Genomic DNA, 19800 nt, shown 5'->3' with positions numbered 1-19800 from the left:
CACCAGGCAGAAGCCTTGTTTGCACAGCAGAGGTGGCAGCAGTTCTGGGCCTGGAGTCTCCCCTTCTGCCGACCACAAAGCCGTTCTGCTCCTGCTCTCAATTGTGTTTACCGATTTTCAGAAAGAAAATATACCTATAGTTCAGGCCACAGGGAAAGTCAGAAGGCCTTCTGTAGCGAGAGTTACTATATTCAGAAGCATCCAGGCAGTGAATATAAAACACTAGGGAAATAGGACAGAGGTTGACAGGAAAGAAGAAAAATCAACAATGCTCGTTTCAAAGTCCTTGAAGCAAAAGGCCATATAAAATTTCAGCAGAGCTGTTGCAACTCCAGTTGCTTTTTAAAAGAGGTCAAAGGAAAAGAAAATAGTCAGCCATAGACTTTCTTCAATGTGAAGGGGGGAAAAAGCAACACAGCAAAACCCAAACACTCTTGTTTCTTCTTAAAAGGCTCTGTTTCCCCTATAGTGAGGGAGAATTTCCACGGACACCGGAGGTTCGTCCCAGAGGTGTTCTTGGAGAGGCTCACTGGTCACTCACTGCGGCTACTTGCTATGCTCAGAGATGTGAGCTCCAAGCCAATGGGCATGGTCCCCAGAGATGAAGAGCGGGCACAGACCCCTCATGGAGCTGGGGGAATACTCCATTCTCAGGCTGGCAGGCACCCCTGCACTCTTCAAACGGGACTGCAAAGTCCGCTAATGCTACTTGGCCTTTGGATACGCTGAAACACATCGAGAAGGCTGAGGCCCTTCTCCCTTTCTTCCAGAGAGTTCTTACAACCCAAACAGGCCTAATAGGACTTCCCATCTTGTTTACTGTCCTTCCACACACTTATCCTTCCAAGATTTAACCTCTCAGCAGTGGTTTGGTTTTCATTCACTGGACTCTTGCAGACAGTGCAGAACAGCCAACTAGACAAGATGAAGATCCTGCCAACTACCACCAGCCCTGTCCGAATGGCCGGCCTGCAGCTATACACTCAACCACGGGCATATGAGACGAAGCAGAGGAGGCTGAGCAGGCTGCACAGGAGGGGAAGGGCCCTCCTGTGGCTTTTCCATGGGATCGAGGGCCCAGATTTCTCTTCAGGCTCGGGGCCGCCGTGTAGGTGCCACCCAAGCTTTGGTTCTCAGTAGAGACTCTGAGAGTCAGCAAGCCCAGGGCCTGTGGCACTGGAGCCAGCCGGTGCCTCAGCGTGCATGGTCTGCCCCCGTTGACTTGACCTGGCCCCAGCTTCTTTCTTAGCACAATGGGAGGAACAGGACAGAGGTGTTTCAGCTCAGCACCTGCACTGGCTGGCTCAGCAGTGGCCAGAGGAGGGTGAGACCCTCTGGGACCCCAGCTCCTGATCAGTCAGGGGAATGAGTGGCCCTGCCGTGTGCCGAGGGACCTCTGGCCCCAGAGGCTGGCAAAAGGTGGGAGAATGCTGTGTGACTTCTGGAGGGTGAATGAAATCTAAATATTCCTCCTCGTGGGCCTGGCCAGTACGTCCTTCTCACTAAATACTAATGAGCGGCTCCACGCCCCTCCACTGCAAACAGCTGCCCAGCTTCTGCAGCCGATACACCCCTCTCTCCCAGATAAAAATTATCATTTAAGAAATTATATGAGAAATATAACTTCTTGCAGAAAGTTCAAATACGAGACAAAAGAGGGGGAAAAGATTCCTCTCCCCAAACAATAACACTCTTACTTTGGTGGACTTCCCTGTGATCTTGTTTCCTCTGAATATTTTAGGGGTTTTAATGAGACAGGTTGTTATCACCTTCTGTGTCTCTTAACACATCTCATGTGCCTGGTGTTTCTGGGTGGCTGGATGGGGGCTACTGGAGAAGGACCAAGATAAAAGGTTGTAGAAAAAGCCGAAAATAAGCATCTATTTCCTCTAGAAATCCCAGTGGAAGCTGGTATGTGAATCTTCTTTGCTATCTCCTTTTTCGGTTTCAGTACCAGAAGTTGAGTAGAAGCCAGGGGAGTTGATCCTACTAACAGTATCCAGCTCTCCAAAGCTTCTACCACCTACGCTCTTACAAGACCCCAGATCTCTGGGAGTTGTCGGGGGAGGAAGCAAGATGCCCACTGGGGCTAATGACTCCAGTGCTGCTGGCATGGGGACAGTCAGCTCAGCACTGGGCAGATGCCAATGACAACATCTCCCTCCCAGACTAAGAAATGTTTCCTGAACAATTGTCCTTTACCCTAGAGTCTCATGGGCAAATGCAGACACCTGGGATTCAGTTGTGACACTGCAATCAATTAGCCGTGTGACTGCAGGCAAGTCTTCCCTCCTCTCTGTCCTGAAGTTCTGTGAGGGTCTGTGAGTCAGAGTCAACATCTGCCCTGCTCATCTTACAGGACTGCTGCGAAGACTAAAATTGGATAGTAGATGAAGAAAGTGCTTTGAAATGTTGGAATTGCCTTCTAGATCTGACATATTGTTAATAATATTATCACTTCAATTTATTAGCTCTATTTTTTTCTTTTTTTAAATTTAATAAATCTTTATTGTTCAGATTATTACAATTGTTCCTCTTTTTTCCCCCCATAGTTCTCCTCCACCCGGTTCCCACCCCACTCTCTGCCCTTATCTCCTGCCCACTGTCCTCATCCATAGGCGTACGATTTTTGTTCAGTCTCTTCCCGCACCTTCTACACCCCTTTCCCCCCGAGAATTGTCAGCCCACTCCCTTTCTTTTTATTTTTTTTTATTTTTATATTTTATTGATTTTTTTACAGAGAGGAAGGGAGAGGGATAGAGAGTTAGAAACATCGATGGGAGAGAAATATCCATCAGCCGCCTCCTACACACCTCCCACTGGGGATGTGCCCGCAACCAAGGTACATGCCCTTGACCGGAATCGAACCTGGGACCTTTCAGTCCGCAGGCCGACGCTCTATCCACTGAGCCAAACCAGTTTCGGCAGCCCACTCCCTTTCTATGCCCCTGATTCTATTATATTCACCAGTTTATTCTGTTCATTAGATTTTTTATTCACTTGATTTTTAGATTCACTTGTTGATAGACATGTATTTGTTGTTCATAATTTTTATCTTTACCTTTTTCTTCTTCTTCCTCTTCTTAAAGAATACTTTTCAGCATTTCATATAATACTGGTTTGGTGGTGATGAACTCCTTTAGCTTTTTCTTATCTGTGAAGCTCTTTATCTGACCTTCAATTCTGAATGATAGCTTTGCTGGGTAGAGTAATCTTGGTTGTAGGTTCTTGCTATTCATCACTTTGAATATTTCTTGCCACTCCCATCTGGCCTGCATAGTTTCTGTTGAGAAATCAGCTGACAATCGTATGGGTGCTCCATTGTAGGTAACTAACTGTTTTTCTCTTGCTGCTTTTAATATTCTCTCTTTGTCTTTTGCTCTTGCCATTTTAATTATGATGTGTCTTGGTGTGGTCCTCTTTGGATTCCTTTAGTATAGGGTTCTTTGCACTTCCTGGACTTGTAAGTCTATTTCTTTCACCAGGTGGGGGAAGTTTTCGGGCATTATTTCTTCAAATGGGTTTTTAGTATCTTGCGCTCTCTCTTCTTCTGGAACCCCCATAATTTTGATGTTGGTACGCTTGAAGTTGTCCCAGAGGCTCCTTACACTATCTTCAAATTTTTGGATTCTTTTTTCTTTTTGCTTTTCTGGTTGAGTGTTTTTTGCTTCTTTGTATTTCAACTCTTTGACTTGATTCTTGCGGTCCTCTAGTCTGCTGTTACGTCTCTGTATAATATTTTTTATTTCAATCAGTGTATGTTTAATTTCTAGTTGGTCCTTTTTCATATCCTCGAGGGTCTCGCTAAATTTATCAGCTTTTTCTAGGATATTCTTGAAAAACCTTATAACTGTGGTTTCGAACTCTATATCCAGTCATTTGTTTTCCTCCATTTCTTTCATTTGTGATCTGTTTGTCTCCGCATTTTTCGCTGCTTCCCTGAGTTGGTAGAATAGCTTTGTGTGGTAGGTGTCTTCTAGGGCCCAGTGGCTCAGCCTCCCCAGTTACCTGAGGTGGACAGTCTTGGTGCACCCCTTTGTGAACTGTGTGCTCAGCCTTGTTGTAGTTAAGTCTTGATTGTTGTTGGTATCACTGGGAGGAATTGACCTCCAGGCCAATTGGCTGTGAGGATCAGCTATGTCTATGCTGGGAGAACTTCTGTGCTGGAGACACTCTTATGAGACAAGACTTGCAAAATTGCAAAAGCCTCTGTGCTCAGCTTGGATGGGGCGGAGTTTCAGGGTGGAGCAGACAGCCTTGGTTTCCCGTCAGCCCTGCCCTAATAGGCCCCTGTGTCTCAGTGTCCCTTGGTAATCGCTGCAAGTACCTCTGAGAGAAAGCCGCCCTCGAGTTTCGCCTGCTGCCAGACAGTCCAGTTTCTCCCCGAATGAGTCTGGGTTCCCAGAAACTTGCCCGGAACTGGAGTTCAGTGCAGTTGGGAGTTTCCGTCTCCCTCCCGCTTTAGAAAGCCAGCCGCGCACTCAGCCTCCGGTGCATTCAGCAGTCAGTCCTCTCTGGGCAGGCGTGCCTTCGGACCTCTGCCTTCCACAGCTCCTGAGTCTCAGTGTGCTTTCCTTTTTCCTGACAGTCCAGATTCCCCCCGAATGAGTCTGGTTTCCCAGTGTCTCGCCCGGGACTGGAGTTCAGTGCTGTCGGGAGCTTCCTTCTCCCTCCTGCTTTAGAAAGCCAGCTGTGCACTCAGCCGCCCATGCACACAGCCGCCCGTCCTCTCCGTGTGCGAGTCTCCATACCTCAGCCTTTTGCAGCTCCCTTGAGTCTCAATGTGCTTTCCTCTTTTCTTCTAGTTGTAGAATTTCCACTCAGCCAGCTTTCCTGTGGTTCTGGATGGTGTCTGTTTTGTCTTTTAGTTGTAGTTTTGATATTGTTGTGTGAGGCAGCAGTTTAGGTGTTTACCTATGCCGCCATCTTGGTTTCTCCAGCTCTATTTTTCTTTGTCACATGGTTCCTTATTCTAGACATACCATATGCTTTGAAATTCCAGATGCTAAGCACAACTTTCTAGACATCACAAAAGGACTGTTTTAGTTAGAAATATGGCTGACATCTATGCTGCCCAGCAAGGCCTTCTTTTCATTAGGTGGACCAATTACAGACATGTGAAAAAAAGATGCCTGATTCAACAAACCACTAAAGCAACTGTAAACATTTTACATATAACATGTGTCTGGAAGTCAGCATTTGGGTGGGAGAGTTACAGTCAGACAAGCTCATCTAGGTGATTATGTGTCAGTGCTGGTGCTGGGCCTTATTTCTCCCTGCCCCTGGCTCCTATAGAAACACACAAGAATACACACACACTCACATACTTGATCCCTCTTGACATGATCCATGTTAATAAAGCAAATGCAACTAATCAATACTTTTGGCCGTTTTTCCAGTATTTCCTGACTAAAGTTCACAATGGATTAGAAATGCTTGTGGTACAAAACTGTGTCACTAAGAAGCTTCCTACTTAGAAAATACTTGTGATTTTTCCATAACTTTCAAATATTAGAAATGAACCTGTAAACCAAAACAAGATACCACTTCAGATCCACTAGAATGGCTATCATAAAAAAGATGGACAATTACGAATGTTGGCAAGGATGTAGAGGAACTGGATTCCTCATACACTGCTGGTGGGAATGTAAAATGGTGCAGCTGCCTTGGAAAACACTCTGATAATTCCTGGAAAGGTTGAATAGAGTTATCATGTGATTCAGCAATTCCCCTCCTAGATATGTAATGAAGAGAACTGAAAACCACATCTACAAAAAACTTGCGCACAAGTGCTCACAGCAGCATTATTGACAATAGCCCAAAAGCGTAAACAACCCAATGTCACCAAACTGAGGAATGGATCACCAAAGTGTGGTACATGCACACAGTGGAATATTATTCAGCAACAAAAAGAAATGAAGCAACTGATACATGACATTGGGGGGCATATCAATGGCAAGAATAAACCTCGAAAACATTACGTTCAGTGAAAGAAGCCAGACACAAAAGGCCACAAAGTGTAAGATTTCATTGATATAAAATGTTCAGCGTAGGCATATCTATAGGGGCAGAAAGCGGAGTAGTGGTTTCCTGCGTTGAGGGAGGGCACCAATGGGTATGTTTCTTTCAGGGGTGATAAAAATGTCCTGGAATTAGAGTGGTGATAGTCATATAATTTTGTGAATCATTCAAAACCCTTGACTTGTTCACTTTAACAGGGTGGATTTCATGGTATGTGAATTATATCTCAATTTAAAAAATGAACCTGTGTGAGATATACATAATAAAATTAAAACATTATAGAAATACATAGAAATGAAACTTTCCCCTATACTCTTTCTCCCCAACTTTGCCTCCCATTTTCAGTCAAACTAAGACTTTGTTATGCAAAGTGTTACTTTTGTTACTTCATATGACCTATTCATTTTTTCATCATTGGAAGAAAAAAAATTTTCCAAACTGACTTTTTATGTAAATAGCAAACCCAGAAGTCATAAAGAAAAGATAATAACTACATAAAACTTAAATTTTTTTATATAGAAGAAGATACCTTAAGTTAAAAAAACACTGGAAAAAATATAGAAAACATTTATCAGAAAGGGTTAATATTCCTATGTTAAGGATTAAGGATTCTATACATTGATTTAAAGACAACACAAAAGAAAAATGGACAAAGATGTCAACCTCATTAGCAGTCATCCTTTTTTGATTGGCAAAAATTAAAAGGACGGTTCACTCCTACTGGCAAGAACAGGAGGAAGTTGCTAAAGGATATGGGAATTGCTACAGCCTTTGGGGAGAGTAGTTAGGCAGTATTTAATGAATGAGCATAACCTTTAACCCACTTAAGGAACTCTAACCCATAAAAATAAAAGCACCACTACTAAATATATTCACAAAAATATTTATTGCAGCGTTTATAAGAGGGGAAAAATTGGAAACTGGAATGGCTGTTGAGATGATAGATGAGTAAATTGTGGTTTATGGGATTGATGGATGTTAAAGAAGCCCCATGTGATGGACCTAGACTCCTAGAGGCATGTACATAGGAGACAGCTGTGTGAAAAAGCAAGTCACTGAGTAATTATACTGTAAATACCATGAAAGTAAAACTCAAGTCTCTAGAGACGTGATTATGTGTTTGTATGTTGTTGTAGGCACAGAGAATTTGGTGTGTCAGGAACTGGGTATGCTGTTTGATTATTTTAAAAAAAAAGAAAGTAAGTTTAAAAAGCCGATTGTTGATAAAGGACAGTATTGTGCTAACTTAAGCTTTCTTCAGAGCTAGGGAATCATTAGAAAGGATGTGAGAGATCAACACTGATGAGATGAGAGAGTTAACAGGGCAGAACTAGAACACGTTAAAGTAGGCTAACACCTCTTTTGCTCCTCACAGAGTTGAGCTGCAGTACTGGACAGGCGCCTGGCTGAGTTGAGAACTCTTTCTGGCTTCTGACTCTGATCTCTCCTGGGGAGAGAAGTTACTTGGAAGAGAAGTTACCTGCACCTTACACAAGAGCAAACTGGGGCAGAATCAGCCCAGTACACGTTGGATTCTTCTGGATCAGTGCAGGGAAATGAGTTATGATTCACGTTGTAAACGATTTGCCTTCAATGTTATTACAGGGCACCACACTCCCACCAGGGTCAAAGGAACTCCTGTAAGCAAGTTATGAACTCAAAGATGAGCATGATGATGAATCCCTGAAACAGTTCTTGGAAAACCTAATCTCCTCTACTCTAGGAAAACTAAAATGTCAAACTGGAAGAACCTTAGCTTTCCTGTACTGATCCTGTCCTAAATGTACTACCAAGAGGGGCGAAGTATGATTTCTGAAATGGCACAGAACTCTGGTAAATGTCACTTCTCCCACTGTTTAGATATGCAAAAACCCCAATTAAAAATAAGTAAAAATAAAGTATTTCTTAAAGCAGTGGTATTTTTCAAAGGGAGACTAGTCCTGTTCATGACTATTTTTATAGGTTGAATGAATCCTCCTTTAAACTGATTCATGTAGAACTGAAAAGCTCTAAGGGAGACGAAAGATATGGCCCAAACATAAGGAAAACCATGGGCTCTTGTTGGTGGCATTTAGTTCCAAGAAGTGGCTTTCAGCTCTCTTTTGAGTTAGTAGAGAAACCACGGAGCTTTATCTGAAACTGACAGTTCCTTGAGCATGTGGAAATGTCATAAAAACCCAGCCCGTTTAGCGTAACAGAAGGGCTCCTCTTGAGGGAGGGACAAAAAACAAAGATTTAGAGGCTTATTGTTTTCTGGCGAGATTAAATCACCGTGTGGACAAACCAGACCCAGTGAACAGGCCTCTGCATCAGGGGTGCTTATGGAAAGCTTCAGGGGAAAAGACGACAACCTCACAGACGTGATCAGAGGGAAAGAAGTGAGTGAGGGGAGAGAGCACAACCTCTGGCTGTTCTCACAAGACTTCCGTCCTCTCAGGCTAGACACAGACATGCCTCTGGCTTGGCACAAGCCCCCACCCAAACCTTAGGGAATATGGTATAGTTGAGTAGAAATAGTTCCCATTCAAATTTCCTTTAACTCAATTAAAGCCTGTCTTTCTCCATTGTTTTTTTTGCCAGGCAAAATGAACAGAGGGCTATCCAGCAAAACAAGGCAGTGACCACAGGTTATTTCTGCAGTTGGCACTGAGGGCTTTGGAATCTATTTTCAAAACATGCCCGAACTAAAGCCTTGGGTGCTTCTCGCCAATCTTGCAGAGACAGCACGTGACTCTGTGAAAAGCCACTTCACCCGTGTGGCATTTCCGCTGCCTAGCTGGGTTAGCATCCCTGCCTTACTAGAGGCTGACATCCAGGGAGCGCAGGCCTCCTGAGGACCACGCTTCGTCTCCTTCTGTGTTTTTTGAATAAGCAGCTCTGAAGAGGGACTTCTCACTAGATTTGCTCACTCTAGCTCCAGAGGCAGGTCTGAGACACAGGTGGCAGTCTCAGGTTGGTTCCTTGTCAACCGGTTAGGTAGTGCCAGATTGTGGCACAGACTCCCTCATATCTTCTCAGGGGCCTCTGAGGTTATGGGGGAAGGGGAAACATATGGGGTGTATGTTCTTTCTCTCCTGAGCCACGTGGGTCTTGTTGACAATGTGGCTGGTATTGCTCCTGCTCCCTCTCCCAGCATTGGTGAGACACGGATGGAGCCTGGCAACTTTTATCTACAAAGTACTTTGCTTTCAGAGTGGACAGAAACTGGCACTCAACCCCACTGCTCCCCAAAATAACTTCTCACCATTTGTGGGGAGCCTGGGAAGTGGTATAGTTATTAAGTTACGTGTGACTGATTACAGTGCTTCTGCAATGACCCTGAGCCCAGAAGGGATGGTGAGCTGTCCATCTGCAGCGTTATGGACACGGGATGGCCCCAGGGTCTTCTGTTGATAAGGAAAACTTAAAGGGTGCTAGAAAAGCACTTGTTTAGTGTGGGTCTATCTAGTTTTAATTGTTTTTTAAAGTGTTTCTATATTTCCCTTCACAATGAAGGGGTGAGGAGCAAGGATGAAGGTGATGGGTACAGCATCCTTCAGAGCAGATGGAGAAGGAGCAAGGGAGGTCTGAAGTACCCCGGCATGCTTTCATGCTTTGTTTCAATAAGCAGTTTGCATCTTCTCGTTGACTATTAAATCTAGATAAATTTCAAGTGCTTCCTAGGACAAAAGTGATTAATGTGGAGTCAGTTTGAACCATCCATGAAAAGGGAAGGCAGTCCCTTTACCGTAACCTTTAATCTTGGCAAATATGAACACTCTGTGAGTGGTGGGGAGGAGGGCAGGGAGAGTCCAGATAAAGGACTGAGAGAGTGGATGACATGCTTGAATTTAGGCGGGTTCCCTACCTCCTGGCCCCTGTCCTGCACAGGACACGACTCACTGTCTGCTTCCGAGAACGATCCGGATTCGTCACTGGAGTTGGTTCCGTAAGACTGCTCACATTTAATTTGGGGTCGGACTTGGTTGTACATTCCATCTCCCATCAGGCCTGGTTCCTGATGTTCTGTGGCAAGGAATCTGGCTCCCTGGGAACAGGGTGAGGAGGAGAACTCACAGAGAGGGAGGCTGCAGGGCGAGCCCCCGCTCCCGTCCTCCGCGTAGGAATAGGAGGAGCACGAACTGGAAGTCCTGGTCCTGGTCTCCAAGGGGGGCGAGCGAGGGCAGACCTTGATTGGCACCGGGCAGCTAGTGTTGGGCCGCATCCTTCCTGGCAAGTGGTCGGCCATCAGCCCACCGTGGGGGTAGGCCTGCGAGCTGGGGAGGGACTGGCCAGCCCCCACCCACAGACCCTTTGGCACCGGCTCAGAGAGGTCTTTGTCCAAACTGCTTACCCCAGAATACGAATGCACCGAAGTGCTCACTTGGTCACAAGCGCTCGAGGAGAAGATGACACTTCTCCGGTCCAGCTCTCCTTCCTGCTTACAGAGAGCCTCCACCCCAGGGCCCTTGAGGGGCGACCCCATCGGGAGGCTGGACGCATCCTTCTGGCCCACGTGGGCCTGTCCATAGTTCCCCGTGAAGGGGGCGTAGTCAGTTTTAAGGTCACCCTGAGTGATGCCCTTGTCGAAAGGGCACGCGGAACTCCTGGCAAAGTGCTGCTGAGATGTGCTGGGCAAGCCAGACAGCTCCGCACTTTTTGTTACGCTGAACAGAGACCTCAGGCAGGAGGGAGAGGCCAGGGTCCTGGACCTCTCCAGGCAGGCGGCCCCCGCGGGGGGCGCGGGCGCGGGGCTGGGCTGCTTCCGGTCCATTTCCACATCCCCCGCTCGGTCCTTGACCTCAGGCTCATCCCCGGACAGGCAGAGCGTGATGCTCTCTTCCTCGTTCTCCTCACTGGGCGGCTCACTTTTGATCTGCCCCATGGCGAGCCCGGGCTTGAGGCTGTGGCCAGAGCTATCGTCACTGAATGTGCTTGCAAAACCTGAGGTACTGTGTGATGATGCATTGTAGACATTCTTGGTACATGCAAGCTGGTATTTCTTGTATCGCGGGTACTGCGTCAAGGCGTCCTTTTCGGAGCTCTCCTTGGTGTCCGTGGGCCCGTCGGACTCGGGCACCAGCAAAGCCTCTTCCTTCTGTGCTCCCGGGATGGCCGTGGCCTCGAAGCTGACAGGGTGTGGAAGCGTCTGGTCCCTGGGGCAGGCCATCTTGGCCGTCTCCGACTCCATCGTCTCCTCCTCTTCCTCCTCCTCCTCTCCCGCGGAGTTCTCATGGTCTTCGTGGGGGCGCGGGCAGGCCGTGTCCTTGCGGCACACGAACAGGCCATCCTCGCTGTTCAGGAGCTGGGTCTGCAGGAAGCTGAAGCAGGAGTCCTCCAGGTTGTGCATGCGCAGGAACTCGGCGCAGCGGATGACCTCGCGGATGTTTTCTCTGCTGAGCAACAGCTTGGCGGTGTAGGCGAACTGCAACAGCGGCCCGAAGCCCCTGGCCGTGACCTGCAACACAAACAGGGAAAAGGGCCATGAAGTTACCATCAGCACCGCTATCTATTGTCCCGAATCCCTCAACGGAAGCAAGATAACCAGACAGTGCTAATGTCCCAGAACAAAGACTGCAAAGGAGCAGTTAATCTGTCCTGGGTCAGCAGTGATTCTGCGTCTGATAATTAGCGCCTTAGCGCCTGCCTCGCGCATGCGGCTGCTGGATTTCATCAGCGGCACACAGGATTGAAAATCACCAGGGTCAAGTGGCTGCACAAGACGACAACGGGTGCAGTGTTTACACTAATGAAATATCCTGGCGAAGATGCACGGTAACAATGGGATGCCCATTAATTTCCCTCCCAGTCGGCCCTGTTGAGAGCCCTTCTACATCAGGAGCGCGCTGACACTTGTTGCAGCTGCCCGGAGCCAAAGACGGCATTCTAGCTTGCTTGTGAACCGCACAACTGGTAGGGTGGCCCTGTTCAAAACTGAAAGCCTGTAGGGTTTCAAAATAGTCTTTCCTCAAAGTTAACAGGAGACATTAAAAGCAACTCCCATTTTGCTCATTCATCATGGCTTGTAGTTGGGACTTTTCAGTCATCATGTCATACCCGATCTTACAATGATACTGGAGATGACAATCCAAAGCAGTGTTCTCCGCAAGAAATTAACTCCCAGCCCATAAAGAATGGGGGTTACAGGTTGAAGCTGCTGAGTGGCACAGGACAGGGGCTAGTCCTTCCCTAATTATAAGCAGCAGCTTTGCCACACAGCTGTCTTTCCTGGTAAATCAGGGGCTAAGCCTGCTGTCATGTGCTGCTCATCCATTATATTTTACACAGATTGAAAATGTGCTATTTATGCACATACACAGAAAATAACTTAGATAATTAGAAATACATTGCCCAAGGCCAATTGTTTTTTTCTCCTGATGGAAGTGGATTAAACTTGCCGGTATTTGGGGCAGGCTTCCTTACCCTCTATGCAAAACCAGGCACCCTTGAGGTTCTTGTAAGCACTGCTGACCCCATTGGGAGGGGCAGCAGTCTACAACTGGAGATGTACAAATCAGGTAAAAGAAGCCATTGTACAAGTGAAATATCTGCTAGGGGAAAAGGCGTAGAGCAGGAGGAACTGGCAAGCTTTGTGGCCGACTTCCACATGTATTAAATTCACCACAGCACACAGAGCCAAAACTCTTATGAGGACTTATATCTGCTGTTCACGATTCAACTCGGACATCAGCTCCTCTGGGAGCCCTCTCCAAACCTCCTAGATGGAAGGAATGACACACCCTCTCAGCCCCACAGCCAGAGTGAGGCAATGTGGATCCTCCAGGGCAGCACTGGTTTTATATCGCTGCATTCTTTCCCATAAGGGAAATTTCTTAGATACAGAACTGAATGGGGTTTTAATTATTAAGAATTTTGAAGGACTTTAAATAAAATTCCAAATAAAAAATTCTCTGTCAGATATTTGATTAAAAAAGAAATACAACAAAAACCATGACTCTTAGCCCCACATTAGAGTTTTACAAGGGAAATTATTGCCATCTCAGTTCTGTTATACTTAACTAGTGACCTGGTGCACGAAATTAGTGCACATTAAAAGGGGATTAATTAGAGGAAATAATTTAATATTGCTATTTGCCCTTTCTCTATAATAGAAGTGTCAGAGATGAAAGAAAATTAGTAAAATGTATATGAAAACCTTTCTCCTGTCAGAGTCTGGGGCTCACCATGGGACCCAGAGTCAAGTCCCTGCCCACCCACATGCACCTCAAAATCACGAGAGACCCAGACCCAGCCTGTCCCCCCCGCCCCCCCGCATTGGGCTAGATCCAGACCCGGCCAGTCCCACCCTTGTCAAGCCCTGCTGGGCAGGGGGCATAGCCTCAGGTCCCCTGGCCCGGCACCAGGACGGGGGGCGTGGCCTGAGGTCCCCAGCCCAGACTGGGGCAGGGGGCGTGTCTTGAGGTCCTCCATCAAGCCCCGCCAGGTGGGGGACATGGCCCGAGATCCCCTGTCAAGCCCTGCTGGGTGGGGGGCATGGCCTAAGGTCCCTCGTCAAGCCCCGCCAGGCAGGGGGGCGCAGCCTCAGGTCCCCTGTCAAGCCCTGCTGGGCGGGGGCATGGCCTGAGTTCCCCCGACCCAGTACTGGAGGTGCACCTTGAGGTCCCCTGTCAAGCCCTGCTGGGTGAGGGGCACGGCCTGAGGTCCCCTGTCAAGCCCAGCCAGGCAGGGGGGCGCAGCCTCAGGTCCCCTGGCCCAGTGCTGGGGCAGGGGGCATGGCCTGAGGTCCCCTGTCAAGCCCCACCTGGTGGGGGGTAAGGCCTGAGGTCCCCCGGCCTGGCGCTGGGGCGGGGGGAGCAGCCTGAGGTACCCTAGCCCAGCACCAGGACGGAAAGCACACCTTGAGGTCCCCTGTCAAGCCCTGCCGGGTGTGGGGCGGGGCCTGAGGTCCCCTGTCAAGCCCTGCTGGGTAGGGGGAGGGCATAGCCTCAGGTCCCTGCTGATTGCTCGTTAAGGCTCCTTATGGGAACTTGGCCTCAGCAGTAGGTGCAGCCATCTTTGTGATGGAGTGATGGTCAATTAGCATATTCCCTCTGTATTAGATAGGATTGGGTCTGTTTCTACCATAAGACAGCAAGGTCCTTCAGATCATGGATTGTTTCATTTCTCATTGTAACTCTGCATCTAACTAGAGTCTCTCTAACATGATAAATGCCTGAGAAAACTTGCATATTACTGAGTATGTCACAAGTCTAAGTGTGCCTGTAACATACAACTGCAGAAGCTGACAACACTGCTTGGTAAGTGTTGTCTCAAATTATGTTTGGGGCAAGGCATCGAGTAAACCAACATACCAACCCTAACCAATGCATGCAGGCCAGGCAACAGTCCTTATTTGTCCAGTCCCCTAGAACTAGTATTAAAAAGGAGCTCATCTAACCTACAGTTTTGTGGTCTACTAAGTTGACATCATAATAGATTCAACAAATGTAATACTGTCCTATTGCCATTTCTCTTAGGAACCTTTAAAAGGGATGCAAGACAAAGAAGTGTGTATTTATAAGTAACCAAAGACGGCAATGAGAATGTCACATGGCCAGTTCCTCATTGTAACATAGCTCCACCACAAAGAGAGGAATGGCAGAATCAAGGCAGGGGTGACCCTATGTAAGTAAGCATCTCTGCTCTGCTCCTAGGCAATCTGCCAGAGGCTGCGTGGATAATGCACATTTTTAGTTTTGGCAGATGTGCTCACTATACGGGAAATGGGGAAAACTCAACTGAATGCTATTTATGTTTTCTATACAGACCTCCTCATACTCTCATTCTTATCACCATCTCTCTTTTATTTTGATGCTCTTGGTCTCAGTAGGCCCCACCACCAACCCCCACTATGGTTGCTTTTAAAGGTAATTCTTAAATAAGTCAGAGACACCCATAGGGATCACTGGATCGGTCCTGGGCATCACCACTTGCCTCATGGCTGCAAGAAGCTGGAAAAAGCTTCCCCACTCCGGGAAGAGCTGATGCTTCAATGTGTGAGTTGGACGAGGATGCCAATGAGCACAGTCTCCACATCCCAAATCAAATCCCCAATGCTTTTGGACTTAGGAGAATGATGAGCTTGAAGTGATTGTCAGATGGTCATGAAAGAGTCATGAATAAAAACACGGCTATACACTGTCCTCCAAGCCCAAGGTCAGGGGAAATGGTGCCCTCACCATGCAATTTCAAGAGTTAGTCCATAACTAGCTCTTCTCCCACATGGGTTTAATCCTGCTTTGTCATATTCAATTGCTCAGCTTCTGTGTGCAGGCTCTGTCTAGTGAGTCAAAGTTCTCATTCACCATGCACCTCCTGGGGCCCAGCACTGTGCTAGCTGGTTTCTGTAATGCCCTGCAAGGCGGGCATGATTGCCTTTTAAAAATGTTTTTATTGATTTCAGAGAAAGGAAGGGAGAGGGAGAGAGATATAGAAATGTTCATGAGAAACATCGGTCTGCTGCCTCGTGCATGTCCCCTACTGGGGATCGAGCCTGCAATCTGGGCATGTGCCCTGACCAGGAATCGAACAAGCAGCCTACTGATGCATGGAATGATATTCAACCAAGTGAGTCACACTGGCTGGGCTGCCTTGTTTTGTAGTCAAAGAAACTGAGAAAGAGGTGAGGGAATTCATCCAAGGTCATAGAGCTGGGATTCCAATCCTAGAGCTGTGAGGAATGGATAAGAACAAGACCCAGCCATATGCTCATGAAATCTACAATTCAGCTTTGTAGAAGAGGTATTAAAACAATGAAAAGTTAACTATTAAGTCACAATGTAAGTCAATGATAGAAGGGTTCTCACAAAATTACATAATTAATTGTCAACTGAGAAATTCAGAGCAGCTTCAGGAGAAGAGGAAACTGCTGAGGTCTAGGGGGAATCCCGTGAACACTGGTGAGCAGGACACCTGGAGTGCAATGAATTCCCGCTATCTATGTCTGCTTTGGGTCACGGCTTGCTTTGATACAATGGGTACCTTCTGAATTGCCACAGGTGTCCCTCCCAGGAACCCATCTCTGGTGAACCTAGGCCAGCTGTAACTCCTCCAAGAGCACAAAACAGAAAGCAACTGCCCATCACACCTGCAGCCAGAGGCTTTCTAAATATTGGTTTAGCTCCATCTTGAGTAGGTTACACTATCTTTCCATTTTTAGGACTCATTAAACTCACCAATTATATTCATAAAGCAAATGTGAAGCCATAAGCTATATGTTTATGAAACTGACTACAAGTCAGCCTTGTTATTTACTTTCTATTTTTTTTAACAAGCAGGGCTCTGATAATGAAAAAAAATAAGAAGAGATGGGTGGTGGAGAATCTTCCACAAAACTAATGACCCATAAAAATGTTATTTAAAAAGGTAATGATCAGGAAGTTAAAGTGGAATGAAGTGGACTAGAAATAGCACACTAGTTTTATCTCACTGATGTTAATGGACTGTGTTCCACTGTTCTAAGGGAAGCAGACGTATCTAGGCTAAAATTCACTAGTCAGGAATGGCCTTACAGGCATGATAAACAAATGCAAAATACAGTATTAGTGACAACTCGGGAGAACAGTCTTGCATTTTGAATGAACTATTTTGAATGGAACATGTTGAAGAGTATTTTTTCTTAAATAAATAACTACCTGGTTCCATAATGTGCTCTAGATGAGGCTGAATCACACACTAGAGGTAGAAAGGAGTGTGCATGGGGGGCTAAGACCTAGGAGAGGTCTTGGTTGCTCCCAAGAAGGCAATGCCCTCATCTGGGAGTCGGCATACACAAGGCAAGTGGCACTGACCTTCAGGTTTCAGGCCTGTAAGAAATCAGGTCAGACTACCAAAGTCATGCACGATGGTGTGAGCCCACATGCTGCTAATGTGTTGAAAATCTGACTCAGTGAAATGATGACCCTAATCCTGTATTCCCCTGGGCTGTGAAGTATCATCTCTACGCTGTTGATGGAAGGCAGATGAACTGATGAAAACTGAACTGGCAGGGGGCACGTTTGGGTGCTGTTGGCAGAGCTGGGGCACTCATTCTCAGGAGGTGCCCAGTTTGCTGCTGGACAGAGCTTATGAAAGGGAACTTCGAAGTCTCATCTTTCTAGATTATTCAGAGATCAGGCATTGGGAATTTTTATGAGACTTGGAACAGCATTCCCTTCTTAAGCCATGTGATTAAGATCTCCTCAGTTGGTTCCGGCAGTGTAAACACACGGCTGTAGCATTGAGCCATCTGTGGACGGCTGATCCAACAAATCAGGAGATCTGGTGGCTGCTCCCAGGAGAGAGGAGGCACACTCAAGGTCCCTTAATTACATCCTTACACGACGGGGAACCTTTTACCCTCAGCAATACCATGCACATTCCCTGATGAAGCTGGATCTCTCCTACACCGGCTTTTTATTATTATTATTATTTTTATTCATTTCAGATAGGAAGGGGGAGGGAGAGATAGAAACATCAATGATGAGAGAGAATCATCAATCGGCTGTCTCCTGCACCCTCCCCACTGGGGATTGAGCCTGAAACCTGGGCATGTGCCCTGATCAGGAATCGAACTGTGACTTCCTGGTTCATAGGTCGACGCTCAACCACTGAGCCACACAAGACAGGTACTGGTGGGCTTTTGAAAACACTGTGGCCACTGACCACCCCTCTCGGTTGAGTTCTGCACAGCAAGGCACTTGTGAAATAAAGAAAACAACACTGGAGCCGAAACCGGTTTGGCTCAGTGGATAGAGCGTCGGCCTGCGGGCTGAAGGGTCCCGGGTTCGATTCCGGTCAAGGGCATGTACCTTGGTTGCGGGCACATCCCCAGTGGGAGGTGTGCAGGAGGCAGCTGATCGATGTTTCTCTCTCATCGATGTTTCTAGCTCTCTATCCCTCTCCCTTCCTCTCTGTAAAATATCAATAAAATATATATTAAAAAAAAAAAAAAAAGAAAAGAAAACAACACTGGTGACAACTCACTCTTCCTCCCCACCCCCACAATGCACTGCCATCCCATTCTGTAGGATGAAGACTGAATTAGCAATGAGCTGTCACTTCTAATCTGAATTTCCTATAATTTATATCCATATTATCACACTTATCTCCCCAAAGCAGCAAGCTGTACAAGCATCCTGTGCTCAGAACATATTGGTTAAATTAATTTAATTATTTCAACAAAGCTCTGGTCATTTAGTTACTATTTTTCGCTTACTCATCCAGTCATTTATGAACCATGTATCAGGCACTCACTGTGCACTGTGTGAGGTCTGGGGAACCAGCTTTCTTAGATTCAAATTCCAGGCCTACTGTGTACAAGCTGTGTAACTTGGGCTGGTTACTTAACCTTTCTGTGCTTAAGGTTCTCCGGCTATAAGACAGGGACACCAGAGGTGCCTACCTTGTAGTAAAACCTTTGGGACAGGGTCTGGCATTGAGTGACAACTATTACTACAGCTGTTGTTACAAAGAAGACTAAAGTATAGTCCCTTTCTCCAAGGAGCTAAGAGGGAGACCAGGGAGACAAACGTTCAATACAAATGTCTACAATGGAACCTGAGTGTGTTACAGGTATTTTCAGGGTACTAAGGAAGGACGTTTTGGGGGTATCAGCGTAACTACGAGAGGTATCAGCGTAAGTCTTCCTAGAGGAGGTGACCTTTGCCATGAATCTTGAAGGCTGAGTTGAAGTTCATCAGAAAAAGTTGAAGAAAGTCATGGCTGCTCCTTCATTTTCCTTCAGGCTCTTCTTCAAATGCAGCTTTCTCAGTGAGGCCTCTCCTGGGCCTCTGTTCACAAGTGCCCTCCTCTGCCCTAACACCAAGACTGGCTACGAAGTGAACATATATGCTGTTCAGAGACTATTACGAATTTCAAGATGATGACAGCAGAACCTTAAACCAAGTACAGGATCCTTCTAAACACAGGTCCCTGTGCAATTGCACATGTCATACGCTCATGAATCCAGCCCTTTCAACACACACACGCACACGCACACGCACACACACACGCACACGCACACACACACTACCTATCCCCTGCAGTTGAAACTGGTTCCCTGATTTCAGTGGGGGTGATGGCATCCTAGGGTGGAGGTCAAACAGTGGAACTCTACTAGTATTTGAGTTAAACCCCAAAGGGTAGCTGGCATGCTGTTGTGATCACAGTGTAGGTTGGTGGTGACTGCCAGGATCATGGGTATCTTGAACTGAAATACATGGCATTTCTTTTTTGATTAGTTCAAAAAAAGAAAACCAGGTAGGTTAAGCAAACAATGACCTGACCTGAGTCCCCATTATCAAGAGGCATGATCTGAGACTCCCTGAAATTAATTCCTGGGATTATTGTAGGATGGACCCTACGATAACTAACACTTTCCCTATAATTTCTCCTGGCTCAAGGGTTTGCAGAATGTACATCTTGTAGGTTCTCCCAAATCGGGAAATACAAACTTCTTTTAAAATAAAATAAAAAACTTTAAAATTATTCCAAAATTGTTTAGGTCAGAACCAAATCCATCCATCTGATCTATGTACTAAAATAGCATTATTTTAATACAAACAGGAAAATCTAAGTAGCTGTGACCAACTGCTAACTTTAACATCTGACAATATAAACTCATAAACTGCTTCTTTACTATTTATTGTCTCTCTGCCTCATGTCCATTCTTGTCATGTTCCCTCTTGTAATGCTGAGGCTGGGAGTTTATAAACTGGGGTTCCCTGGCTCCTTGTTATTGGATTCTGCCAATAGGGGGCACTGGTGGGAGATCAGAAGGTAGGAGGAAAGCAGAAGCTATGCCAAGGTTTCTTCTGTTTC

The 19800-nt window shown here is 46.5% G+C and overlaps 1 protein-coding gene across 1 annotated transcript in view; it reads right to left on the bottom strand.

Moving 5' to 3' along the window:
* Window positions 1-19800, bottom strand: part of BACH2 (BTB domain and CNC homolog 2) — a gene marked incomplete at its 5' end in the record, with an annotated part of 90055 nt that overhangs the window by 8706 nt on the left and 61549 nt on the right. Inside the window, one exon of the mRNA XM_080665048.1 lies at window positions 9869-11458. Coding sequence (XP_080521174.1) covers window positions 9869-11458 — 1590 coding nt within the window. The remainder of the gene's footprint in view (window positions 1-9868; window positions 11459-19800) is intronic.

The sequence above is a fragment of the Plecotus auritus genome (genome assembly GCF_963455305.1).
Source record: "Plecotus auritus genome assembly, chromosome: 4".
Lineage (NCBI taxonomy): Eukaryota > Metazoa > Chordata > Mammalia > Chiroptera > Vespertilionidae > Plecotus > Plecotus auritus.
This window is presented reverse-complemented; position numbering and strand designations above follow the sequence as displayed.